This window comes from Pelodiscus sinensis, chromosome 2, assembly GCF_049634645.1.
Source record: "Pelodiscus sinensis isolate JC-2024 chromosome 2, ASM4963464v1, whole genome shotgun sequence".
Taxonomy (NCBI): domain Eukaryota; kingdom Metazoa; phylum Chordata; order Testudines; family Trionychidae; genus Pelodiscus; species Pelodiscus sinensis.
Window position 1 is genome coordinate 42,757,714 of NC_134712.1, and position 27,125 is coordinate 42,784,838.

At 43.5% G+C, this 27,125-nt stretch overlaps 1 protein-coding gene and 1 long non-coding RNA gene across 2 annotated transcripts; one reads left to right on the plus strand and one right to left on the minus strand.

Annotated features, from left to right (window-relative positions):
- Positions 1-454: 454 nt before the first annotated feature.
- Positions 455-9,482, plus strand: LOC142827000 (uncharacterized). The gene is made up of 3 exons (XR_012901321.1): positions 455-1,061; positions 4,152-4,322; positions 8,991-9,482. It is a non-coding gene; the product is annotated as an uncharacterized LOC142827000 (long non-coding RNA).
- Positions 6,786-27,125, minus strand: OTUD6B (OTU deubiquitinase 6B). Its single transcript, XM_075920405.1, has 7 exons — positions 26,986-27,125; positions 24,504-24,658; positions 19,059-19,154; positions 14,843-15,155; positions 10,420-10,481; positions 9,479-9,585; positions 6,786-8,923 (listed from the first exon to the last, which is right to left on the minus strand). Exons 1-7 carry the CDS (start codon positions 27,083-27,085, stop codon positions 8,839-8,841), a joined length of 918 nt encoding a protein of 305 aa, XP_075776520.1. The 5' UTR covers positions 27,086-27,125; the 3' UTR covers positions 6,786-8,838.

Sequence of the window (27,125 nt, forward strand, 5' to 3'; positions counted from 1 at the left end):
AACAAAATATGTCACAACCCAATAACACCAAGATACAGGGGCTAGATTCTGTTTTTATTTATGCAAATATAAATTGAGAGTAACGGCTGAAATCAAGTTACTGATGTAACTAACTGAACAGTGTTAAGGTGAATTCAGTGCTGTGTGGAAGGGTGGGGGTAAGAGAACGTCAATCCCATCTCGGACTTAGTGCCGTTTATTTAGAATACAGACACATTCGCACTCTCAAGACTCCCCAGAAGAGAAATCCGATCCCTTACACAGATCACACAAACCGCCCTAAATCCCCAAGGCGGGGCCGGTAAACTCTAGGTCTAGGGCGCCCAGGGGCCGGTAGGTGGCGGGGCCCGCAGCCGGCGGGGCAGGCTCTGTGTGGGCGACGAGGAGCTGCCCGGCGCCTCCGCACGTGAGGCTACGCGCGCCCCCAGCGGCCACGCACGCCGGGTCCCAGGGCGGTGGCAGCCGCCTGCCTGCGGGGCCTCACCCGGCTCAGGCTGCCCAGCTCCTCGGGCAGGCAGCGCAGCTCGTTGTCGCGCAGGCTCAGGGCCTGCAGCCCCGGGAGGCTCGCCAGGCCCCGGGGGACGCGCTGCAGCCGCATCCCGCGGAGCGACACCGAGCGGGTCCCATCGCCGCCCCGCCGCACCCGCAGCAGCAGCCGCTCTGCCATAGCCCTGACGTTACGCGGCGGCTTGGCCGTTACCTGGCGCGCTACTGCGCATGCTCCGCCGCCGCTCGCCGCACTCGAGGCGGAGGGATGCGCGGGGAGTCCCGAGCCGTCCTGCTCCAGCTGTTTGACCCACCCGCTGCGGGCTGGAAACCCTTCCCGTGGCCATAGCAACACACACAGCACAATGCCATGGCCTGGGGTGCACGCGGGGAGCCCCAACCTCCCCCCACCCCAAAGATAAGGTACAGCTCGGGCAGCAGCAGCAGAGCCTGGTGCTAGTAGGCAGTGGCCGCTGCTCTGCCACGGCAAGCGCACTGCACCCTGGCTGGCATGGGCTGTGAGCATGCAGGACTAGCCCCACTGGCTGCTAAAGAAGGTGTGCTGAGTTACAGTGGTAAGACTGTGTGGTCTGCGGCTGAATGGAGTTACCTTAATGACAAGTGAACAGGAGAAATATAGCGAGCCAGTGAGTGAAGTGGAGATGGCACCCTAGTTATTTAAAGCCATACTGACCCATGTTTTCAAGTTAATTTGAGGGAGCACCCTGCCTCTCCAGTATTTCCAAATACACACCTCACCCTCTTCAGTTCCCAACATCCTCACTGCCCTCCAATGCCATTCCTTCTTTCACTAATACCCCAGTTCAGTCTCCCTATTCCCCACCCCATGCCTTGTACTTCACAGAACACCTAGCAAGTAGAGAGAGGTGAGGCCCCATCCAGCAGCATTAGGATATGCTTGCTTTCATAGGAATAGGGCTGAAACTACACCTGCAGAAGCAGAGACAAGTTGTTTGCTCTCTATCCGTTGTTTTCTGAATAGAATCATACAGGTCTACTGTGACAGATGGCCACAAAGGGTTAAGCAGCCTGCAGGATAAATGACCCAAATTCATCCTTTAAACTAATGACATATTGGTAATGTTTGTGTTTTTGTGTGTTACAGAAATATTGTTACAGGTTAACAATGAAAAAGGAAGTTACTCACCTCATGCAGTAATGACAATTCTTCAAGATGTTTCCCCCCGTGGGTGCTCCACTGTTGGTGTCAGGTTGTCCTGACACTGATCGTAGTTTTTCCTAGCAATAGCTGGTCGGGCCACATAAGCGCCTTTGCACTTCAGACACGAGGCCCAACTCCCGTCAGAGTACACGCCGATTGGCCAGGATCTAAACTGAAGAAGAGGAGGGGAGGAAGGATGGATGATAGAGCACCCACATGACACACATCTCAAAGAACCGTCATTACTGCACAAGGTAACTTACTTTTCTTCAACTGCTGTTCCCCTGGGTCCACTACATAGTGGTAATCAATTAGCTGGTAGATGGGCTTTGGAGTTGACACTTAGCAGTGGAGAGCACTGCATTAGCATATGAAGAGCCCATATCCATCTGTGTCAAAACTGCGTAGTGTCTCAAAAGTGGGGTTGGACAACCATGTGGCTGCACAACAAATGTCATGAAGTGACACACCTAAGGAAGGCTGTGGATATGGAAACAGCTAGTGTGGCGAAAGCCCTCAGGGAAGCAGGAAGTACTCTGCTTTGTAAGGAGTAGCAGTGGGTGATGAATGACACTATAGTTCTGGAAATGTGTTGAGACAAGGGATTCCTGGAGAGCATTCAGCAATTGAGACAAACAATTTGTGAATTGCGGAAGGTACGGGTTCAATCAATATAAAAGAAAGACCTCCAATCAACTGTTCTCTTCTCTTTGAGAAAGTAATTGGAATAAAATCCCTTGCCCTGATATTGTTCAGGCACCCCATCTATGGCTCTGATGTGCAGCAGATGATCTACCTCTTGCTTTAGGAGTTTTTCATGAGAGGGGTTCCTGAAGAGAGGTGGGGAGGTTGGAGGAAGAGAGGAGGGGGATGGTGTATCCACATCTTACAATCTTGAGGACCCATCAGTCCATAGTAGTCACTTCCCATTGTTTGTAAAAAGGGCGCACACAGTGTGGAAGATTGCCTCATAGTTGTGAGGCACTGGTGGATACGAGAGGTTGTGAAGGCCCTCGACCAAACTCTCAAATTTGTTGCTTGGAAGATTATTCTTGAATAATAAGGACCAGCTAGTCTGTGGGATGATGATGAGTCTGGACAGTCTGGGAGATTGTCTGAAGGCCAGAAGAGGAGAGTGCAGGAAATATTTATTTCAGAATGGGGTTCTCCATGGATATAGGTTGTATGTCAATAATACTCTATATGACTTCCGTGTGGGGTGGTAGGTGACAGCCATGGATACGTGTATTGAAATAAGTTCTTGTGGGTCATGTGGATGGCCTGTTCCATGATGTGATCTACTCCACTGGTGGAGTGTCCTTGTTTGGGGAAGGTGGTTTTGTTGGTATTAAGGTGTATATTCTGTGCTTTCTTCTTAGAGCATATGCCTTAAGTCAGGGCTAGGCAATAATTTTTAATGGGGGGGGGCACTCAACACCCACTTGTCCATTCAACAATAATTCTGCAGGCTGTAGAGCCTTATCCAAGAAGAGCTTACAGAGATGCAGCTCCCTTTCTCTGCACGCTCTGGCTGTGAGGCTGCAGCAGAGAACATACTTCTGGGGAACATGGGTCTCTCCCAGGCAATGGATGAATAAGGAATGGTCATCTGAGGCCAGCATAAGCTCCCAACAAGTGTTGCACTTCTTAAATCTGGGGAACCTGGCATCGTAGCAAAAAGACTAACTACTGGAGTTGTTCTATGCCAGCTTTGTTCATCTTCCTTCTTTCTCTTCGCTGGCTCTTTTTTTTTTTTTTTTTTTAAATAAAGGGGAGATGAAACATCCAAGGCGGCTGCAGTTCAGGCCTATTCCCATTGCATGCTGTTTGTCCGCTCAGTTTCATTTAAAACTATGTACATGAAGAAAAAAACATGTGTTTTTTAGAGTAACTAAAGAACAAACTAAGTAATGAACAGGGAAAATTAACCAACTATAACTATGTTTTCTACCTCTAAGCAGCTGAGGAGAGGGAGAGAGTTTGAGCTCCATCTGTGACCAAGGGCAGTAACGAAGGAACTGAGGGGAGTCAGGCAACTGCACAATGTGCAAAGGCACGAATGGCACAAGGCACCTGTTGCACATGCGCAGCCCTACCAGCTACTGCTAGGAAAAACTCCAATCTGTGATGCCGAGACAACCCAACACCAACAGTGGAGCTCCCATGGGAATATCACTCAAAGAAGATTCAAACAGTTCCCATCCATGCTGTATTCTATTATTTCAGAGATCCAAAAGAGATCTTAACATTTAAGTAGAGTGATACCACTGCATTGGTCTCTCAAGCATATAGCAAATCTCACATGAATGGTGGGAAACAGGCATTTGCCTTATATTAATGTAGTTAATTACCACTGATGTTTAGGAAATAGGTCTACTTCAATGTCTTGGTTGCCTATTGTTCACCTAATGAGTCCCTGCTATCAACAGAAGGCCTGAAACTATATAAATGTGTCTTGAATCCTAATCCTTTTTCTTATCAGATCTGCTTGATGCTCCATGCTGTAGAAGCTTTGAGTCCTAAAACTGAGATTTCCAGTCCCATCTAGATCATCTTGGATCATAACCTATGGATTAATTTTGAAAGAATTCTATGCAGCTACAAAGCTCACCCTCTCTACTATGAAAGTAATCTCAAAATTGGATTCATGTTGGTAGGTATACTGACCTTTTAACCAATGCTCTCTTCTTTTTTAGTTTAGTTAGTAAGAATTGACAGCAAGCCTATTTTTGAGTAAGATGTGAGATATTCATTAACATGGGAGGTAATGTGTTTGATCTTTGGGGATTGGTAGATAAATAAGATTTTCAATAATCATTATTTGATTTGGGGGTCTGAGTGGAAGTCCAAATCTAGGTTGCTTTAAGAAAAGTGCGTTTTTGCTTCTGGGTAACCAAGAAGCTGTTTTGTACTAGTTTGGTAAATCTAATTATTGGAATGTTCACTAGATTTGGGGATTATCCCCCGCCCCATTCTTTATAGTTTGCCCTAATTGAATAATTCAGTGTGGGTCCCCGGTCACACCACCTATCTTCTGCACCTTATCCCAGGAAAGGAGCAAGCACATTACTCCCTCCACAATACTATGTATCACGGAAGGGATAGCTCAGTGGTTTGAGCATTGGCCTGCTAAACCCAGAAGCCTTGCAGAAGCCATTTAGAGATTTGGTGCAAAAATTTGTCAGGGAGGGTACTTGGTCCTGCTGTGAAGGCAGGGGACTGGACTCCATGACCTTTCAAGGTCTCTTCCAGTTGCAGGAGATTGCCTATCTCCATTAATTTTTACCCATAGACTGGGGGGAAATGGGGTACAAAGCCACTGCCTGATCCCCAAACCCTCCCTGCTGAAGAGTCCTGTGATGAATGGTATTGTCCCTTATCCCTGCTGCAGCCACAGCCCGGAGAGAATGGGGCATGACCTTGATATATTACCTATCAGTCACCTATACCCACTGTCTCCACCTCATACAAGCAAGGCTCTATGCCACCTCATCTCTGCACTACTCCAACTCCTGCCATTAGTCACTGGGCCTGGTCGACCCTGCCACTCCCACTGGCATAAGCAAAACATAAGGCAACTATGATATCTAAAAATCTTTGGCATCAACAAATACACCTTGCATAACTATCTCTCTAAGTTATAAACAACAAGTAATCCTGTGGCATTTAAGACACAAATATATAGAGCGAGTATCATGAGCTTTCATGGACAAAAGCTATTTCTTCAGATGAACTTGAGCTAAACATGGAAAGGAAGGGACTTGATTAGAGCTCTGCAAATACACAGATATCCACTTTTTATCTGCAGACCATTTTTGGGGATCACAGATTTAATATGGATACAAATTGCAAATACACGCAGGGTTCTAGACATGATTACTTCCTACTTTTTGAGGGGTGAGACACCAATCAGAAAGTGGTGGAATATTTTGTGGCCCTCAAGTGACATAACCAGAATAATTAGATAAAATTGAGAAATTAAAAATGTGAACTGAATAGCAAGACAACCTTCAAAGAAGATCTATAATTTTAGAAGCATCAATGGAAATCATGTAAGCCATGCTTCAATTTGCAGTAAAATGTTAAAATACAAAGTGAAACATGGAGCTTTTGTAGGATCTAGCTAGCCATATCTCCCTTAAGATGGGAAAATTCTATAGTATGATGGAGTGGATGCTACTGATAAAGGTCATGACAAGTGCAACTAGTGTCACTAGGAGATAATATTCATTTAAAAACTGGAGAAAAATATGAGCTTTGGGATCTCTAATCCTTTAATAGAGAGTTGTCTTCTTGAATGGAATTGGTGGTTGACTAAGACATGATGCACTTGTTGTAAGATCATGACAAACATGAAAATCAGTAAGTTCACCAGTTTGAGGGGGAACAGGAAGTACTGCAGGGAAATTGTATGATACCAGTTTGTCCTAAAATAAGTTAAGTGGAACGGTAAATTAAATCTTATTCAATTCAATAAATACAAATAAGTTTCTAACATCTAATTCAATCAGTTTAAAGCAGTGGTTTTCAAACTATCTGACTCAGTACTGGGTCGCAATGTCAGGCACTGGGTCTCATTGCTGCAGAGTAATCAGTGCCTGCCTGTCCTGGCACCGCAGACTGCGCTGTGCCCCAGAAGTGGCCAGCAATCGGACTGGCTCCTAGTGGGAGGCAGGCTCTTCACACTGCCCCAAGAGTTAGTTCCACACTCCCATTGTCTGGGAATCTGTTACTGGCTGCTTCTGGGGTGCAGCATGGTCTGTGGTGCCAGGAAAGCATGACTCTGCACTCCTGCTGCACCGCTGATCAGGAGCCACTCAAGGTAAGCTCTTCCTGCCCCAACCCTGACCCTCCTCCCACACCCCAAAGCTCTCATCCTCAGCCCCACCCTAGAGCCTTTAGTCAAATTATGTTAGGTCATGGACATCAACAATTTTTTTTCAACAGGGTCACGAGAAAAAAAAAAAAGTTTGAAAACTACTGGGTTAAAGCAGTGGAAATTTCCATATTTTTTGTCTGTTTTTTTCAAGGCCCATCCAGCAAAGTCATTTACTCACTAGAATTCAATATTCTTTTGCTTCATAAATGTTATAAACATATTAAACTGGACAAACTGTCAATTAATTGATAATTGTTCATTATTCAGGTACATAAATCAGCATGTGCATTGCCTATTACATCCATTTTAGATAATACAGTTATATACTGTTTTTAGTGTTATGATAATTCTTTATGGCATTAAAGATTATTTCTATATAAATTCTTTTACTAATGAATCAATTTCTAGTAACAGGCATAGCAAAAAAGAAATCAAGACATCAGTTGGGTTCAACTAGTTGTTACAATAAATACCAAACAAATAAAGACTGCCAAACAATTAGGTTAACATTTGATTTACCTGGCAAGCTCCATGCCGTGAAATTCATAATCAAACATTCTTTACAGGGAGAAGACTACCTATTCAAGTAAAGATGGTATTTGTAAAGTACTCATTTATATCTCTTTCAGCAAGATCACAAAGTGCTTTCATTTAGTGACCCACAGAAGAAAAATAGTTGGTTTTGTGTCTTACTGTTTTATGATATATAAAGAAGACATAATTAGGTTTCCTTTTTAATGTTAGAAGCACCAGGAATGTCAACCAGTTTTCTGGTATTCCAGTAGGACTCAGATGTCTTAGATAAGAACTATAAACTCTCTAAGCTCTCAGCTCAGGGGCAGCACTGTTGCATCTTTAATAACTGCTTTTCTCCCAACTTGTTTATTCAAGCAGTTAAAAATATCAGTTGTAAAAAGTTTGAAAGTGTCTATATAAAAATAATTTATTGGTATTAGCAGGCTTTCCTTATATGTTTTAAGTCTTCTTTGTACATCACAAAGAAACAAATAAGACAACACCAATCCAATTTTCTTTGCAGGTCATCTTTAAAGTTACTTAATTTTGGTAAGCCATCACAGTTTTTACAACTGGCTGTATAAGGCAGTGTCTACATTACAAGGTCTATGGGGCATAACTACAGCACCACAGTTTTGCCAACATACCTCCATAACATAGACATAGCCTACAACATGAGAAAGGGTTTTTCCACTACTGCAGAAACACCATCTCTCCAAGTGATAGAAAGTACGGTTGATGGAAACATTCTTCTAGCAATCTAGTTATATCCTCACCAAAGATCAGGTAGGGAATGCTAGGGTGCTCAGGTGCTGACGCTGCTACATATCATAGGTACACTGACCTAAACTTTAAGTACGGACCACACCTGAATGTTGTAAACTGATTTTCAAACTGCAGATCTGATGGAATGGCAGCACTTTAAACAGCATAAATGAACTAGTTTACTAAGTCTTTATTTGAAACAACTATTGTAAAGAAAAACAAACTGCAAAAGAACAAAAAGTTGAACGCCCTGTGTTCTACAGGTAGGACTATGTGCACCAGCAGTGCTGTTATCAATTCTCACTCATTTGCTGTCATCTACAGCCATAAGCAGAAATGCCTAAGACAAGACAGTTTTCAAAACCTGATTTAAAAAACTAAAATGAGAATCCATAAAAAAACAGAAGTTAGATGTGTGACCTTTTGAGTCAGATAAGATTTTCAGCTGGATTTGCATCTAGCTCTGATGTAAGTACAGTATTAGGAGGGGGCCTTACTATTGTTTAAATATTTAATATGGGACTATTAAAGTAGTATATTGATGATCACTCCAGTCTAGAATATTATTTGTCATTTAAATGCCTTAATAATATCTCCATCATCACCACAGTCTACTTCAAATTACCTAATAAGAGTCTGGAAATCATGTCAGTTCTTCAGTAGAAATGCACAAAAGCAGGAAAAAAAACACAAGCTACCTGAAGCATATGCTATCAATCTTTTCATGGTGGCACAGTATGCTATGTAACCCAAAATACTCAGACTATGCAAATTACTCCAGCTTGCACAGTCAACATTTTAGAGAATAATATCTTAAAACATTATCTAAATCAGCAAAATCTAGGTACTGTTTTAAACTGTGACTTTTGATATGTAGTCAAATATTGTGTGCCTCTTAAAAGTTCCTTTGTGTTACTTTTGTTTTCTAGTCTGCTTGGGAACGATCCAGAGATGAAGAGCCCAGAACATCAAGCAGCATCCATTATCCATGCATACCATGACTTTTATACTAGCTACCATTTTCTGTAGTAGTGTCTGTTAGTGGTTTTACAGAATTATAATGCTCTCCTAATCCATATGCGTATCTCATATACCTTTAAAAAAAAAAAACAATATTAGAAAATTGACCCATACATTAACATGTCTACTTTCTATTTTCAGATAGTTTGAAGACATTCGATTAAAAGTTAAAGACAGCATAGAAAAATGTATTATCATGGAAACTATGTCAGAAGTTTGGCTGCATGTTTTCATGGGGGAAGGAGTGGTTTTTTTAGTTTTGATGGTAATGACAAAATCCTACACACATCATTAATGGAGCTTTTATATAGAGTAATAAATTAAATACATTTATCTTTATAATTGTGAATAAAATACCTTTTGTTGAACAGCTGAAGGCTGTTAAATAGTAGTCAGCTGACAAAACAGTGATAGATGTGTGACTGAGCTTCTTTTGTTTCCTAACCTGATTTACTGATGGCTATTTTGCATGTATTTTTAAGACAACTGATTCTGTAACATACTGTAACAGTTATTCTGTAACAGTCAGAAAGAGTAGATGAAATATTTCAGTCACCATCAGTTCTTGAATATTCTCCCGTGATGAAAAAAAAATGAATAAAAAAAATAGGAGTAAAATATCTACTTACACAAGTATTAATGGTTTGCTTGAATATTCTTCACCAACAGTAATGGGAGGAGAATCCATTTGCACAACTTCAATTGGTTTTTGCAAAATGTGTGACAGAGCCCGTAGCTTTAAGAGAAGAAAACAATATACTGAGAAGTATAATTAAATAAAATTAAGTATTTTTCATTGTACCACACAGATCATTAGGTCAGTTTAGGCCTTAAAATTGAGGGACTTTTATAGACGCAAGATTTTATAAAACCTATGCAAAATTCCAGTGGTTATTTTTTAAATTCAAATGAAAGATTTATATTAATTATCTCTTGCTTTGTCGATAAAAGTAATGTAGCACTGTGCTAGCAGAATTCAAGACAGCAACGAGTCTATTTTCCACACTAACGCAGAATGATATACAAAAATAGAGCTTAAGTGCTAAAAAGTTTATTTCAGTTTTAATTATAAATCTCACTCTAATTACTTAGTGGTATAATAGCTTGCTGTACTACAGTACAAGTCAACAAGCTGAAGTATGTTGACCCTCTTTAAACATAGAAAAACCAACTTTCCGTCTTATTTTTTACTCTTTCCCTCCATGTTGTCAATGATCAGACTGGAAACAAGTTGTAAAGACGTAAGCTGCTGTAAGCAATACAGACAAACAGGTAATGCTATGAGAAAATACTAATCCACATTGTAAAGTATGAGGTAAAGGTAAAAAAAGAGAATAATGACACTTCCTTTGTAAAGTGCTTCAAGATCTACTAATGAAACACACTCTACAAAGTAGGTATTATATGTCTTTACAACTATGCTCAATTAGGTCTCCAGAAATTTCTCTTACAGAAAAGCCCTTTCTTTGAAGTGAAAAAATGGCATTCCTAAGAATTTGTTTCTAAAAATCCATTAATTTTCAAATCACTTCAGAGTTTCATCATGAAAAACAAACAATCCCATACTTACTTCCAGCTGACCACCCCATGCAGCTGTGTTGACTATATCATCGCAGTATTTTTCAAACTCCTCTGCAGGGAGAATAAAAGAAAAAGGAAAGCGTAAACTTCTCAGTAAATGTCTTTCTTGAATGTGAGTTGGCTGAAAATATTGATAAGAGAAAAAAATTTGGGGCTGGAAAAGTAGAACACAGTGTAAGGAACTCTACTATATACAGGCAGTCCCCGAGTTACGCGGATCCGACTTATGTCGGATCCGCAGTTACGAACAGGGATTTTCTCGCCCCGGAAGACTGGAGCGGCGGGACGCCTGGTCCCGCCGCCCGCCTCCTCTGGGGCGAGAAAAGCTGCTCCCAGTCTCCCTGGTCTGCTGGGGGAGCCAGCAGACCAGGAAGACGGGGAGCAAAGCGGCAGAGGACCCAGGCCGGACCCGCGGCGCTGATCTGGAAGCGCCGCGGGTCCGGACCCAGGTCCTCTGCCGCTTTGCTCCGCGTCTCCCTTGTCTGCTGGGCGGTGGGGGGGGGGGGGACGCAGCTAGTGCCCCCCTCCCAGCAGATCAGGGAGATGTGGAGCAAAGCCTGGGGCCTGTGGTAGAGCAGGTGGGGCGGAGCAGCTGGGGCGCTGCCAGTTGGTCCCGCAGCACCGCTCCTTGGCGCTACTGGACCAACCCAGCAGCACCCCAGCTGCTCTGCCCCAGGAGTCCTGATTCAGCCGCTGCTGATCAGTTTCAGCAGCAGCTGAATCAGGATGCCTGGGGCAGAGCAGCTGGGGTGCTGCTGGGTTGGTCCAGTAGCGCCGAGGAGCGGCTGCGCTACTGGACCAACCCAGCAGCACCCGAGCTGCTCTGCCCCAGGCGTCCCCAAGTCAGCCGCTGCTGAAACTGACCAGCGGCTGACTACAGGAAGCCCAAGGCAGAGTTGCTCTGCCCCGGGCTTCCTGGAATCAGCTGCTGATCAGTTTCAGCAGCGGCTGAATCTGGATGCCAGTTCCGACTTACATACAAATTCAACTGAAGAACAAACCTACAGTCCCTATCTTGTACGTAACCCGGGGACTGCCTGTATTTCAGAGAGTTTGTGTGTCTGTCTGCATGTCCATCTGTTCAAGAATTCCTCATAAACTGTAAAAGCTAGGACCATCAAATTTGGTATGCATCGTCCTCTTATCATAACTTAAGGCAAGGTAAGGGTTTGGTTGTGCAGGGAGGAGGGGCAAAGGTTTCTGAAGCTTCCCTCCTCCAATGCATAAAACCATACAAAACAGAGACAATCAGCAGGCAGGTGAAAGGGGTTGGCAGAGGTAAGGGGGCTTCCCTGCATGTCCAAGACTGCCCCAGCCCTGAGCCTCCAACCTCCCAGGCACTCTTTAGGGCAGGGAGGGGTGCCGTTCCCCTTTGCTAGGAAGTGAGGGGAAAATGCACAGTTTGCTTCATTCCTCTATCTGGTTGGGGAGCAGAAAAACCTGGACCTGTCTCAGGCAGGGGATATGCATCCTTCCCCCAGCTGGAGCTGCAGTGGCCATGGACAGGCACTTCTCATCTGACTCCAAGCTTCTGTGGCAAGAGGGGGCTGGAGCAGTCCTCTCCCCAGGAGAGACTGCATACTGAAACCCTCAACCCCAATCCCATCCCAGAGCAACGATTTCAATGAAGAAAAACAAAAACTGAGTTAAGGACACCAAGTAAATCTTTTAGTAGAGTAATAAAATCCAGGAAACAGCAAATTATATTTTAAAGCACTTCTTGAATAAATTTTATCAAACTAAATATTGTACCTAATAAGTGGCACACAATAGCTTTTAACTGCAGGAGTTATAGCTCAGAGACAACATGCAGTGGAAGTATTTTTCTATCTAATTTGTAGGCTTGGCTCACATACAAGATAGATGTCAAATATATTTTTCAGGTCCTGTAACTATCTGCAGTTCTACTATGTTTTCCTCCAAATTTATTGGGTTGTTTTTCTCTCAGTAAAATGGCAAGAACGATTGGGGGTTGCAAGTAAGATCTGTACACTTATATATTAAAAGAACAAAATTGGTAAACCTCTTCATAAAAATCACTATTTAATACATTCTTGATGAATAATAAACTGGACAATTACACACTGTTAAGACCAAAAAGCATTTTCTTGGATTAACTACCTCTCACATCACTTAAAGAAAATCAGTGTGCATTTCAAAGAGACTATGATGGGTAAAGATTTATAAGGCAAACTGAAGATTTATCTATTTTGATACAGAGGAAATAAACCTACCAATAAATAAAAAGGTAATTTAAAATCTAAGAAAGGAAGTCTAGCCTCAGACAAAAGAGAGTTAGCTAAAATGCTACAGTGCTGCTAATATCTGGCACCAACACTACAGGAGTACCTATAATGTCTCTTTTAGGCAGCACACATCATAAGAAGCAAGCATGCAGACTACGTAACTTCCACAATACTGTACTAATATTCAGCTTTACAGCACATGTGGTAACCATGTGAACAACACTTGTCTCGACTCACTAGTTGCCATATTAACAGGAACAGCAACATATACCACACTTTTCTATATCATTGTTCCATGGAAGTTTAAGCTTTTATTAATTTTTGAAGAGTTATTTTTGAGCTATTAAAACATGCTTAAAGGCTTCCTTCCATGAAATGCCTATTTTAGATACAGGATACGAACAGTATCTCTGAAAATCTTTAAAGGGGGAGCTATTTTGCTATTTAGGCATAGATAACTTGAAAGTCATTGTCCAGCTAAATCATTTCATGTCAAAGTCAAGTTTACAATGTGTGTTTCCTAAATGGCTTAATCAAAGGTATATTTTTTTCCAAAACAAGATTTAGCAACATTGATCCTTGCAGGAAGCTCCACTTAGGAAGGAACAATCAGTTCCATACATACAAGATGGGAAGCGACTGTCTAGGAAGGAGCATGGCAGAAAGGAATCTAGGGGTCATAGTGGACCACAAGTTGAATATGAGTCAACAGTGTGATGCTGTTGCAAAAAAAGCAAATATGATTCTAGGTTGTATCAACAGGTGTGTTGTAAGCAAAACTCGTGAAGTCATTCTGCCGCTCTACTCTGCACTAGTTAGGCCTCAGCTGGAGTACTGTGTCCAGTTCTGGGCGCCACATTTCAAGAAAGATGTGGAGAAATTGGAAAGGGTACAGAGAAGAGCGACAAGAATGATTAAAGGTCTAGAGAACATGACCTATGAAGCCAGGCTTCATGAACTGGGCTTGTTTAGTTTGGAAAAAAGAAGATTAAGGGGGGGACATGATAGCGGTTTTCAAATATCTAAAAGGGTGTCACAAGGAGGAAGGAGAAAATTTGTTCCTCTTGGTTTCTGAGGACAGGACAAGGAGTAATGGGCTTAAAGTGCAGCAGGGGAGGTTTAGATTGGACATTAGGAAAAAATTCCTAACTGTCAGGGTGGTCAAATATTGGAATAAATTGCCAAGGGAGGTGGTGGAATCTCCCTCTCTGGAGATATTTAAGAACAGGTTAGATAGGCATCTGTCAGGGATGGTGTAGGTGGAGCTTGGTCCTGCCTTGAGGGCAGGGGGCTGGACTCGATGACCTGTTGAGGTCCCTTCCAGTCCTATTATTCTATGATTCTAGGATTTAAACCATCTTCATTACAGTTTCAGCCTACTCAGAGAACAGGCTTATCACACTGTTGCTACAAGGTCAAAGTATAAGAGGGTTGTTTTATATCATAGATGAGATAAATTATGTTATATAACCAGAACGAAGTATACACTTCCTATGTGTAGACACGCTACCAAACAAAAGCATGGCGTACAGATCAGGTACAACCGTGCGGTAACTGTTCACAACACAGCAATAACTGTAATACTGATAAGCTTCAAAACTACTGGTAACTAAGGATGTTAAATTGCGGCTAATTGAGTAGTCCATAGGCACTTGTACATTTCAAAGGAGGAATGCAGAAGAGCAACACTGGGGCTCTTGCACATTTCAAAGGAGGAATGTGGAACTCCAGGTGCAGCCCAGGGCCAGCGGGAACTCCCACTGACTCTGGGCTGCACCTGGCATGCTAGTTTTGAAATGCACAAAAGTCCCCAGTGGGGGCTGTTGTGCATTTCAAAGCAGCAGCACAGCATGGAGCCAGGATCAGTGGAGGACTCAGCGTTCCCCACTGACCCCGGGCTCCATGCTGCACTGCTAATTTGAAATGCGCAGAGCCCAGGATCAGCTGGGGAGTCCCCAGCTGACCCCGGCCTCCATGCACAGCAGCACTGCACAGCTGATCCCTGGCTCAGCTGGGCAGTGCTGCCGCTTTAAAGTATTTCCTATTCCCCCCGTCCTCACTGCCTTTGTCTGATAGTCGACTAGTCCTTAACAACCCTAGTGGTAACATTTGTAAAAAGACACTTTTAAGAACCACTTAAGAACTATTTATTAAGCTCATTCTTACCTCGACTATACAGGTCTCCTGTGTTGGGGTTCGTTAGAAACGGGAGGAAATCATCAATGTGACTTTGCATGTACTCTGCAGTTTGACTTCTGAGGGTTGGAACAGTCCAGGAGTGTTGCTGATTCTTGAGCTGGTCTTCAATAGCTCGATACATGCAGTGGCCATCTGATGGGATCTGTTTAATCTCCAATTGCCTTACGGCCAATATCTGGGCAAGCCTCTGACTTTCAAGATGTCTGGCTCCTGTTAAATTTTCTATCTCTGCTTCAGCTATTCTTTCTTCTCTTTCTTTCTCCAATGCAGCTTTCTTTTCCTTGGATGGAAAGCACAAAAAAGAATGGATTTCATATGAAAATTATATGAAAAATAAAGCTCAAGCTTACAAGTGCTCCCAAGTGTCTGTGCAATTATTGGTTTCCTGTTCAGTTCTATGAAATTCAGAGTTTTGTTGCTCAGATTAATGTCTGTGCATTGTGCCACCGAAGGAAGGTCAGTATCTTTTCAGGTAATAAGTACACTGAAATCCATCCTTCAGGAAAGAATAACTTTTGTACGGTAGAATTAGCAAGTTAAACTAACATTTTCCAGGATGGTGCATGAGATAAGTACAGGCAGTCCCCGGGTTACATACAAGATAGGGATTGTAGGTTTGTTCTTAAGTTGAATCTGTACGTAAGTCGGAACTGATACATACTGTACCCCAGGTGTCCCCAATTCAGCTGCTGCTGAAACTGACCAGTGGCTTACTACAGGAAGCCCGAGGCAGAGCTGCTTTGCCCCGGGCTTCCTGGAATCAGCTGCTGATCAGTTTCAGCAGCAGCTGACTTGGGGACACCTGGGGTAGAGCAGCTGGGGTGCTGCCAGGTTGGTCCCCGCAGCACCGAGGTGCGGCACTGCGGGGACCAATCCGGCAGCGCCCCAGCTGCTCTGTCCCAGGCGTCCAGATTCAGCCGCTGTTGAAACTGACCAGCAGCGGCTGAATCAGACAGGCCTGGGGCAGAGCAGCTGGAGTGCTCCTGGGTGGGTCTGGTAGCGCCGACCCTTGGCGCGGCAGGACCAACCCGGCAGCACCCCAGCTGCTCTGTCCCAGGTGTCCCCAAGTCAGCCGCTGCTGAAACTGATCAGCGGCTGATTCCAGGAAGCCCGGGGCAGAGCAGCTCTGCCTCAGGCTTCCTGTAGTCAGCCGCTGGTCAGTTTCAGCAGCGGCTGACTTGGGGACACCTGGGGCAGAGCAACTGGGGTGCTGCTGGGTTGATCCAGTAGCGTCGCACCTCGGCACTGTGGGACCAACCCGGCAGCACCCCAGATGCTCTACCCCAGGTGTCGGCGAGAAAAGCCTGGTATGCTGGGGGAGAAGGGGGTGCACTAGCTGCGCCCTCCCCCCCCCCCCCCCCAGCAGACCAGGGAGACGCGGAGCGGCTTTTCTAGCCGCGGCGGACGCGGGCGGCAGGACCGCGGCGCGTCTCGGCGGGCCCACCGCCCACGTCCTCCCGGCAAGAAAAGCCGCTCCGCGTCTCCCTGGTCTGCGGGGGCGGGGGGCACTAGCTGTGCCCCCACCCACCGTTCGTAACTAGGGGTCCGACTTAAGTCGGATTGACGTAACCTGGGGTCTGCCTGTATCTAAGTTCAAAGACAGCTAAATCACTTGTTTATTTGGGTGCCTAATTTTGAAAATTATGGCCTACAAGTTTATTGTCAAGCCATGAGATAGTGAAACACCAGTTCATGAAGTCAAATTGCAGTGAGGTAAGAATTTTGCAGAGCTGTGCTAGGAGACATGTTGCCTGTTTTACCACAAGACTTGTTTAAATTTTGTGATATTTCCAGGATTTTTTATTTTATTTTACCATCTGATCAAGTTAAATGGGCTCAGAAGTTAGTACTTTGATGGAAGACCTTCAGAAAAAGTACAGAAAGAGGCACTGGCAATTTTTGGCTAGTGTAGATACCACTCTAAAGTCAGTTATCTTTTGGAGGAGCTATAAAACTGAGGTGCTGACTATCTGTAGTCCTTAAAAATCTCACAATATTTTTTGTTTGACAAGAAAGATGGATAAACTTCAGTGTCCAGGCCAAATCTAGCTGAGATAATATATTAGCTACCCAACTGTTGGCTCTGCATATTCATACTAGTGTGGTGCTTCCTTCACCTACAGCTACAGAGCTTTGACAATCTTCTGGAAAGTAATACCTGCTATTGCCAAGCAACTACCCTCTTACGGCACAGGAAGTCAGGAGATTATAAGAGGCTCAAAATCCCAAGTGGCTCACGTTCCTCCCCAGAATCCTAAAACAGAAGAATTCCAGGTAGGGAGAATGCATTGAGGTGACACCCCCAAAGAACTACAGTTACAACAATAAGCAGTATTGCTTTCTTTAACAAAGTCACTACATTTTCCCCACTCATGCAGATGGGCTCAGGAGTGCTAATTAAGCAAGTAGAGTAATGCCCACCCAAAGAGACCCAGACGACAACACAAGAATAGTGATATTTAAAAGTGCCTAAAGCAGGGGTTTTCAAACTTTGGGCTGCAATTCATCAGGATAAGTCACTGGTGGACCATGAGACATTTTATCTACCGGACCGTCCCCAGGCAGGACAGCTTGCAGCTCCCAGTGGCCACAGTTCACTATTCTCAGCCAATGGAAGCTGCAGGAAGCAGTGTCTCGGTCCATACCACTTCCCACAGTTTGCACTGGCCAGTAACAGTGAACCACAGCCACTGGGAACTGCAAGAGGCCCTGCCTACAGACATGCAAGTAAACAAAGCACCTTGCAACCCACCAATGGCTTACTTTTATGAGACACAACCCAAAGCTGTGAAATCATGCAGGTATGTCACCAATTAGAGTTGACCAAAACAGAAGAATTTTGGTTCCTGGGAAAAATTTCATTTTAGAAACATCAAAACATGGTGTTTCTGAAACTGAATATGTACCCTGCAACTCTAGCAGGTTGAAACTGACAAGAATTATGTTAATCTGGCAGGTGTATCAGCCCCACCATGCAGACCTCCATAGGGTCAGGGACCCTGGGCTTCTAGATTCCCATGCCAACTGGCTCCTGTGACTCATAGAATCATAGAACACTAGAACTGAAAGGGACCTCAAGAGGTCATCAAATCCAGTCCCTTGCCCTCACTGCAGGACCCAATACCATCTAGACCATACCTGATAGATGTCTGTCTAACCTGCTCTTAAATATCTCCAGAGATGGAGATTCCACAACCTTCCTAAGCAACTTGTTCCAGCGTTTGACCACCCTGACAGTTAGGAAGATTTTCCTAATGTCCAACCTAAACCTCCCTTGCTACAGTTTAAGCCCATTGCTTCTTGTCCTATCCTCGGGGGCCAAGAAAAACAATTTTTCTCCTTCCTCCTTGTGACACCCTTTTAGAGACCTGAAAACCACTATCATGTCCCCTTCTCTCTTCTAAACTAAGCAAGCCCAATTCTTTCAGGTCTTCTTTCACAGGTCATGTTCTCTAGATCTTTCATCATTCTTGCTGCTCTTCTCTGGACCTTCTCCAATTTCTCCACATCTTTCTTGAAATGTGGTGCCCAGAACTGGACACAATACTCCAAATGAGGCCTAATCAGATGGATTTTCCAGGATTTCCAGACTTCAGAACCAAATGCTGAGAAGGCCAGAGAGCCTGGCTCAAATAGGAGCAATCAGGGCCTCTTTGTTCCCTGCAACAGACCAGTGTTCCCTACAAGAGACCAGAATCATGACCTGGCTATAGCCAGGGTTTCTAGGCTTCTACTCCATGGTATGAAGACTAGGAGCCCAGATGGCTCTTCGGGTTTCCAGACTCCCAGGCAAGGACCCTGGCAGCTCTAACATGGCATAGTTGCCCTGGAACTTCTGACATGCTGGAGTCCTTGACAGAGCTACCCTTACATCACAAACCATGGAATACTGAAGGCCCCAGCAGCTGTCAGGAAGCCAACTTGTAGTTTAATTAAAGTTTGTCAAATCCAATATGTTTGTTGAATTAGTGTTTTCTGGTGAAAAACTCTTTTCAGATAATTCCTACTCAGCTGTATGTAGGCTTAGTTGATTCCACCGGGAAGCTGCCTGCATTTCTTTAGAGATTTAAGTAAATTTAATGGAAGTAGCACATGCTGAGTCCATCCAAGTGTTAGTAAATGCATTCTCTGGTGTGAAAATGAAAACATTTCTCTGAAGAAAACATTGAAACTGGTGTCTTACCCGCCTTTTCTGTGCTTTCGATATTCGAGGCTGCTGAATCTGTTGCTCTTTTTCCTCAAGGTGAAAACTTGCAAGATTATCAGCCACAGAATCAACCTAAAGAGAAACAAATATCTAAATATTTTAGTTAATATGGAGTGAGAATGGGGAATTATGATAGCTCCTTGGAATTAGGGATGTGAATAGTTAACCAGTAAGCATCAACCTTACAGTTAACTAGGGCAGGCTCAGGCAGTCCCCTGCCCAGGAATGATAAGACAGAATATTTTGATTGAGAACCAAATAGTATAATGCGTACAGTGAATATTACATTAAAGACAACCTCCAACAATAGACTGTCTTAAACCATACATGGACTTTTATCTGATCTGCATATTAGGGATGTTAAATTTTGATCAATCAGCTAATTGAGTAGTCAATGGAATTTCTATCGACTACTCAATCAATAAGGGGCTCTTGCTACATTTCAAAAACTGAAGCACCGCAGGGAGCAAGGGGCAAGATGGGACTCAAGCAGTTTCTGCTCGCCCCATGTTCCCACTGCAGCACTTCAGCCCTGGAAATGTGGCAAGAGCCCCGCAGGATTTTCCTACATTTCAAAGACTGAAGCACCACAGTTGCCCACTGCTCTTCTACCTTTTAAATGTAGTAAGAGCTATGGGAGGCCCATAAGGCTCTTGCTACATTTCAAAAGCAGAAGTACAACAATCGGAACCAGCGTGAATGGAGACTGCTTCAGTCTCCGCTCACACCATTTCCCCACTGTGCCTCTGTCTCCCCTGCAGAAACGGTGCTGGGGGGAACTGGCTTTTAAGCTGGCTCCCTCCCAGCACTGACTCCTGCTCCCCATCCCCTTGCTGCCTTTCTCTGATAAATGCAGCAAGAAGAGTGGGAAGTGACTAGTCGAGTCACTACTCAACTATACGATAAGCTTCTGCTTATTGGATAGTCAACTAGTCGCTCACATCCCTACTGCATACCTTAAAAGCCAACATCACAAATCCTTAGAATTTGTGACAATTAGCCAACATAATTAAATCTGTCAAATGTCACAAGGAGATAGGGTTACAAGTTATGCATCCAACTATTCTGACTATTAACTATGCAATCCAACCATCTCTAAAGACTCTTAAATAAAATCTCATCAATAGAACTTATTAGGCTAGATAGAACTGCAATGTTTTTGCCAAACTTTGAAAGGTCCTCTGAACTGAACTAATTCCTTGTACATATTAAAAGGGGCAGGCTTTACCTTATCTCTATGGTTCTCTCTCATTTACTGCACAATTGCTAAATTTATCATTAACTCACGCAGTGTTATTGTGGCCAGTTAGTCCCAAGATATTAGAGACACAAGGTGAGACATTATTGGACTAACTTCTGTTGAAGAGACAAGCTTTCAAGCTACATAGAGCACTCTCTCAGGTCTGGGAAAAATAAAGAGTGTCACAGCTAAATACAAGCTGGAACAGATAGTTTGACATAAGCAGTTAGCATATGTTCTAAGGCACCATCCAAGGTGAAATGGCTGGTAAATTTATTTATTTACAGGACTAAAAGAGGGTTAGTGGATTATAGATTGTTGTCATTAGCCATAAATTCAGTGTCTTCGTTGAGATAATGCTTTTTATTGTCTAGCAAAGTTATAAATTTAAGCTCCCAGGCTTGTGTTTTTAAAGTGTTGTGCAGGTTTGCTTTGAGGATGAAGATTGATAAATATCGAGTGATCACTTTCTGAAAAAAAAGTATTCATTCACAGGTGATAGGGTTTTTTTTGTCTTTCATTTTCCTGTAAGAGTTCACCAGAGAGCACAACTGTCCACATAGTAGTTACTGAAGACTGAGATACACTACGGCTACGTCTATATTGGCCCCTTTTCCGAAAGGGGCATGCTAATTTTACAGGTCGTAAAAGGGAAATCCGCGGGGGATTTAAATATCCCCCGCGGCATTTAAATAAAAATGTCCGCCGCTTTTTTCCGGCTTTTAGAAAAGCCGGAAAAGAGCGTCTACACTGGCCCAGATCCTCCGGAAAAAAGCCCTTTTCTGGAGGATCTCTTATTCCTAATTTGAAAGTAGGAATAAGAGATCCTCTGGAAAAGGGCTTTTTTCCGGAGGATCGGGGCCAGTGTAGACGCTCTTTTCCGGCTTTTCTAAAAGCCGGAAAAAAGCGGCGGACAATTTTATTTAAATGCCGCGGGGGATATTTAAATCCCCCGCGGATTTCCCTATTACGACCTGTAAAATTAGCATGCCCCTTTCGGAAAAGGGGCCAATGTAGACGTAGCCTACATGTGATAGGCAAGTATGCATGAATCATCAAAGGTATGTTGTGAGGGTGTGGGAGTTTGCTGACCATTGTAGCAATGGAGATAAGCTGGTATAACCCACACACCTTCTAGTGTTCTGTCCTACTTAGTGGCACTGAGACCACTTACAAAGGGAATAATGAGTCTGCTTTACAGCTTTAGCTTGGAGCCAACTAGCTTTTAGATCATGCAGCAGAGGCTCATACACTAAGTTCCAGAGGTCCCAAGATCTATTCCACCTGTTGGTGCTACATTGGCGAGTTTTGCATCTGTTCTGGCAGGGTCTGGTGACACTTTAAGTTGGGATGTCCTGCTCTGTGGGGAGCTTGCTTTTGATGATGAGCTTTGAAGAACAGAGGAAGGGGCTCAGAAAACATTTCTTTCAGGAGGAGTGCCCAACAATATGGGTTAAAGTTGTCTGATTACCCCGTATGGGTGCCAGTGAGGTGTGGTAAGTGACAAGAAAGAGCGTGCACTCAGGGGGATTTTATTTCTCTATTGAAGCAGGTTCTTTCAGGGTATTTGAAAGGTGACCCATTCCATGATGCAATCAATTTCTTTTGTAGAGTGTCCTTATTTCGTAAAGACAGTTTTGAGCACACAAAGGAATATATTCAGCACTCTCTTCAGAGCATATTCTGTGATATCTGAGTGCCTCGACTGTAGGTAACAAATTTCTTGGTGTGTTTAGGAGGGGGGTACTGGACCTATAGAAGTGGGTGTGGTGATACATGGGTTTCTTGTATACAGTTGTCTGTAGGATTCTATCATTAAAGCTGATTGTGGTATCCAGAAAGTTCATGCTAATATATTTAATGGAGGGTGATATAAATCTATGAAAGAGTTCAAATTGTCTCTTCAGAGGATGAAAATATAAATGTATCTGAGGTATATTACTGGTTTTATTGCATAGATGACAAATGATACACCTGACATACATCAATATTTTCATCGGGTCATAACTTCGGCAACTCAAAACCAATTTCACTGGGATTCTCAAAGACAGTCACTTGTCAATGAGGACTATTCTCTAACAAATGATCACAAGACTTTTTCACTCTACTCACACTCACAAGTAGCTGAACAAGTTTTTGTTCCAGCTTTTCAAATCTGCAATCAGAAAATACTTCACCTAGAAAATTTCAGCCAAATATTTCAAGTTTTAGAAAATTATAAGAAACTGAAAGAGGTAGGTAGAAATGGTAAGGAAAATTTACTACAGCAGTATGCATAGTTAACTAGTATAAAACCTAAAAAATTACCTACTAGTTGTATTTAAGGATGGTAAGAGGCAGGTAATCCCCTAATCCATAAAAATGTTTATTGACTACATGATTAGTCAATAAGAAAAGGCTTCCTCAGTCCCAACTTGCACTGAATCCAGGACCTACCCCCGCTGCACCTCTGTAGTTTAAATTTAGTAGGAACTGGGCTGCCTACATGCCCAGCTCTGACTACATTTAGACTGCAGACCTACAGCAGGGACAGCTCCTGCACCTGGCTCACATGAGGACCAGCAGACCCTGTCCATAGGGGGTCCCAGCAGGAAACTGGGATCCCCTGGGTACAGAGACTGCTGCCAAAGAAGCCTCTGACCACGGCCAGCCCAGGGCCGCCATGGCCAGGGGCTGCTTCATGGCAGCAGCCTCTGCCTGTAGTGAGCCTGGGCCCTGACTCATAGAGGCAGCAGTGCTGGAGAGAGTGGGTGGGAAGAGGTGGCACTGCAGGGAGATGGCACCATGGAGACGGTGCTGGAAGGAACCGGCTTTTATGCAGGCTTCCCCCAGCACCGGCTCCTGCTTCCATCCCTCACTGCTGCCTCCGATACTGCCTCTCAACTGACTAATCGCTTACATCCCTAGTTGTATTCCTTAATTTAAGGAAAGAAAGATTACAAACAAGCTTACTCATACATATATGACCTTTACATTCAGAAGCAGTTCCTGTTCAGTCACTGGGTTTGCAGTACTACATTGATAGAGGTCTGCAAATCCACAGATGTCTGCTTTATATCCATGGGCATGAGGGATGCAGCCAGCAGTACTCTCAAGCAGGCTTCCCTACCTGCCAGCAACCTCCAGTTGGCTATTCCATATGGTTCTGTACTGTGGGAGGGGGAGGTATCTCATGCTTTCCCTACCCCCAGCAAAATCTCTTAGCTCCTATTGGCAGGAAATCAGCCAATGGGAGCTGAGATATTGTGCTGCACTGCCCCGACCCCATCAATGTCTTTGAGCTCCCACTGGCCGGTTTCCAAACAATAAGAGCTGAGAAAATTTGCTGGCAGCAGGGGCAGTGCACGAAGTCACCCTTCCCCCCTACAGCGAGCAGATAAGCACTTTGAATGGTGCTGCTCTGTGCTGCAGAGGTGGGAGGGCCACATCTGGCCCACAGGTATATCTTGCCCACACCTGGATTACAATGACCCTTCCATTCAAAAGGTCTTTTAGGGCAGTTCTAGGAGTGAACCCAAATGGCTTATGTTAATATCTCTGGACCTGTGATAATTCAAACATGCCCACTGCTTTTATTTCCCTCCTTTGGAATTCAAACCAGCGGCATGAAGCCACCTTCTTGTGTGCAGAATTTTCAAATTTTTGGTGCAGAATTCTCCCAGGAGTAAATCATAAATGTAGAGCAATAAGGTGTGCTTAAAAAAGAAACATAAGAGAAGTACTCGGTTCAGGAACAAATTCTTGACAGGACACACAACAGAAGAATCACTGAAGAACCTCTCACAAAAGCATCATCAATAAACCTACTGGACACTACTAGATTAGATAGTTAGTGTGACGACACTAAGCTAAACTATTTTTTTAAGCTAAGACAGACAAGAATGAACTGCTAACACTCTTAATTTGATATTATTTTACTCTTAAAACTCTCTCAAAATAACTTGTGGATATGCTTTTTTCTATAGCATTAATTACCCTCAGTGTCTGAGCACCACACAAGTTTTATGGTTACCATAATCCTAAAAAGGTTGGGAAAGCTGGTTTCAGACCAGAAATCTATTATTCTGTGCATAAACCCTTTAATAATTCTGTCCTCCCTTACAAATATGTACAGTTAACAATTCAGTGAAAATTACATTTGCCCAGAAGATCTTACAAATAAGGCTAAACATAACTGGTACCTTATCCTGCTCAGGTAAAGTTTCCTTTAGCTGCTTCAGTTCTTCCCTGTGCTTCTGTTCCATTTCTGCCTCCAGTTTAGCAACATCATCAGTCAACTGTTTTCTTCTCTTTTTGTCATTCTTAGGAACAGCATTTTTCATACTTTGAATTTTGGCTGTAGAACACCAAGTAGAATAATAAATGGTCATCTCTAATAAAGGGAATATGCTAAATTTATTAGTTTAAATATGATTAAAATTGGGTCATATAAATAAGAAAGATTTTGACATACTAGAATAACAATTAAACAGGTTATGAGACACGCTAGTATGATTACTACATTTTAAAACAGCTATACGTTCTGAAACATGATTATCAACCATGGGGGAAACAAGAAAACATTCTAGATACATCACTATTGAAGTATTTGCTACCTGTAAACTTTATAAATACTACAGGACTTAACCATATCTTTTTAAAAATTATTTGGGACTTAAGTGTTCCATACTTTACTTCAACAAACTGTTCATTTTGAAAAGCTAGCAAAATTTCTGTTGAAATTAGTGTTTGCATAATGTCTGGAATTGGACACACCAAAATTTGGATTGTTTTATAATCTTTATTGAAGAAGGTAATACTCAAAGACTTATGAAAATTAGCTCAGTATTTTTAAGATAATTCTGGCAATAATTCTGAAACTGCAGATCATTTAACGTTAAACATCTAAGAAGCCGCACTGAATGCAATTAGAATTTAAATCGTGCTTGTTTGTAGGACTGGTGTCTACAGATGGGCTTAAATCAAAACCCTGCATTCCAATACCCACTACTTCAAGCATTAACAGAAATTAAGTGCAAAAGAATCACAGTGCAACATGATAAGCTGCAAAGGTTACAGATGCATGAGAAATCAGGACAAAGACAGTTAATAGGAGCTATGGGCAACGTAGACAAGTTAGTGGACCAAGTGTGGCCCTCCATCTCATTGGACAAGATTGTCATAACCAAGATGGTCTCCCAGGATACGGTAGTTTTGCTAACTGTGCTCATGTACCTAGGAATTGTGGGATGTGCTGATTGAACCATAGCAACATTTTGATTGGATACAGAGGGAGTGCACAGTTCTCACAGTTAACATGTGCAATCAGCATGCACTTCACTTCATATGCCCTTGCTTTACGTGCATGTTACTTTAGTAATACCAGTAGAGAAAACAACTACATCAGAGCTATTCAACACATGGGCCACATGAGGCCCACAGCCCATTTGTTTGCGGCCCGCAGTGCAGCTTGGGTTTAACGTGGAGCTCAACATGCGGCTGGGAGCTGAAACAAAAAAAACAGTCAATATGCTGGTTTTCTGTTCATATGTGTTTTAATAGTTAAATTCCTGGACAGTCATTGCTCATTTAAAGTACTGTCATATGGGTGGAAGTGGGGTAAATACTGCATTTTATTAATATCAGCAGAACTGACTTAAATGGGATCTGCATGTTGTGTAGTCTTGCCTTAATTTTTATATTTATGCTCGTCACGGTGAACAAAGCTATTTGCATATATTTGTATTCACATGTGCATGTATATGCAACCACACTTATATTGCACCTTCGGCATGTGCTGTGAGTTTCATTGTGGCCCCCAGAACTTCCAAAGTTGAGTATAGGGTTGCCAGATGGTTTCAACAAAAATACTGGATACACTTGACATTACATCACAATCTACATTACGTCTTATTTAGAAAATACCGGACATTTATGTTCTCATTTATATTTTCTCAATTTGTTGCCCGAACAGAAAGTTCAAATACTTGACTGTCTGCCTCAAAACTGGACACTTGGCAACCCTAGTTGAGTAGCCCTGAACCACATGGATGGAAACCAGTGTTGTCTGGGAACCCTGCACATGCGAACAGCAAATAAAATGTGTCACGGGGCGCACAAACAACCCCTATGGGCTGCAGGTTGCCCACCACTGGTTTAAAGTCTCAGACGTATGTCAACACGCGTTCACTGGTCTGATTGCAAGACAGAGACTAAGGCTTAGAACACAATGTTAATTTGAAACTGTTACATTTTTAGTATTTCCTACCTCTGAAGTTTTCTATGGTTAAATGCAAACTAGTAACTATTGACTTGCAATACTGTGTAGCGTTACAGCATACCACTCATTAGAAACCTCTGCTTCTGGCCTTCTCGCCTTCTGGATGTCATTGCTCATAACTGCACCAATGGCAGGTTTTGTACCTTCTACTCCAGTGCTGGCCATAATGCAGTAAAAGGCCACACAGAAATATGGACTGGGGGACAAATTCCTGGGCCCTCATCCTGCCTGTGAAAACGATTCACCAAAGAGGGACCATCTCCTCTTTCCAGAGGAGGGCGCTTCCACACACCGCTGGCTCTAGCAGCCGCGCTGTGGCAGGGTCGCACAGACCTGGCGCCTGGTTCCACCCTCCCCAGGCCACAGCACGCGCTCCCCACTGCCCGCCCCGCCCCGGGCCTCACCCTGCAGCTCCCGCTTCTCCCTGCGCTGCCGCCTCACGAGCAGCTCCAAGGCGTCCGCCGCCCCCGCCTCCTCCTCTTCCTCCTGCCCAGGCCCCTCCATGACCCTGAGCCGGGCGGCACCTCACGTGAGAGGGAGACGC

Excerpts from the sequence above, each read along its gene's own strand:
- OTUD6B (XM_075920405.1), bottom strand. The coding sequence starts at position 27,085 with ATGGAGGGGCCTGGGCAGGAGGAAGAGGAGGAGGCGGGGGCGGCGGAC. Across the intron at positions 10,482-14,842 it reads AGGAGACCTGTATAGTCGAG|AGGAGTTTGAAAAATACTGC; the intron begins GTAAGAATGAGC and ends TTCTCCCTGCAG. Across the intron at positions 9,586-10,419 it reads CATGGGGTGGTCAGCTGGAA|CTACGGGCTCTGTCACACAT; the intron begins GTAAGTATGGGA and ends CTTCTCTTAAAG.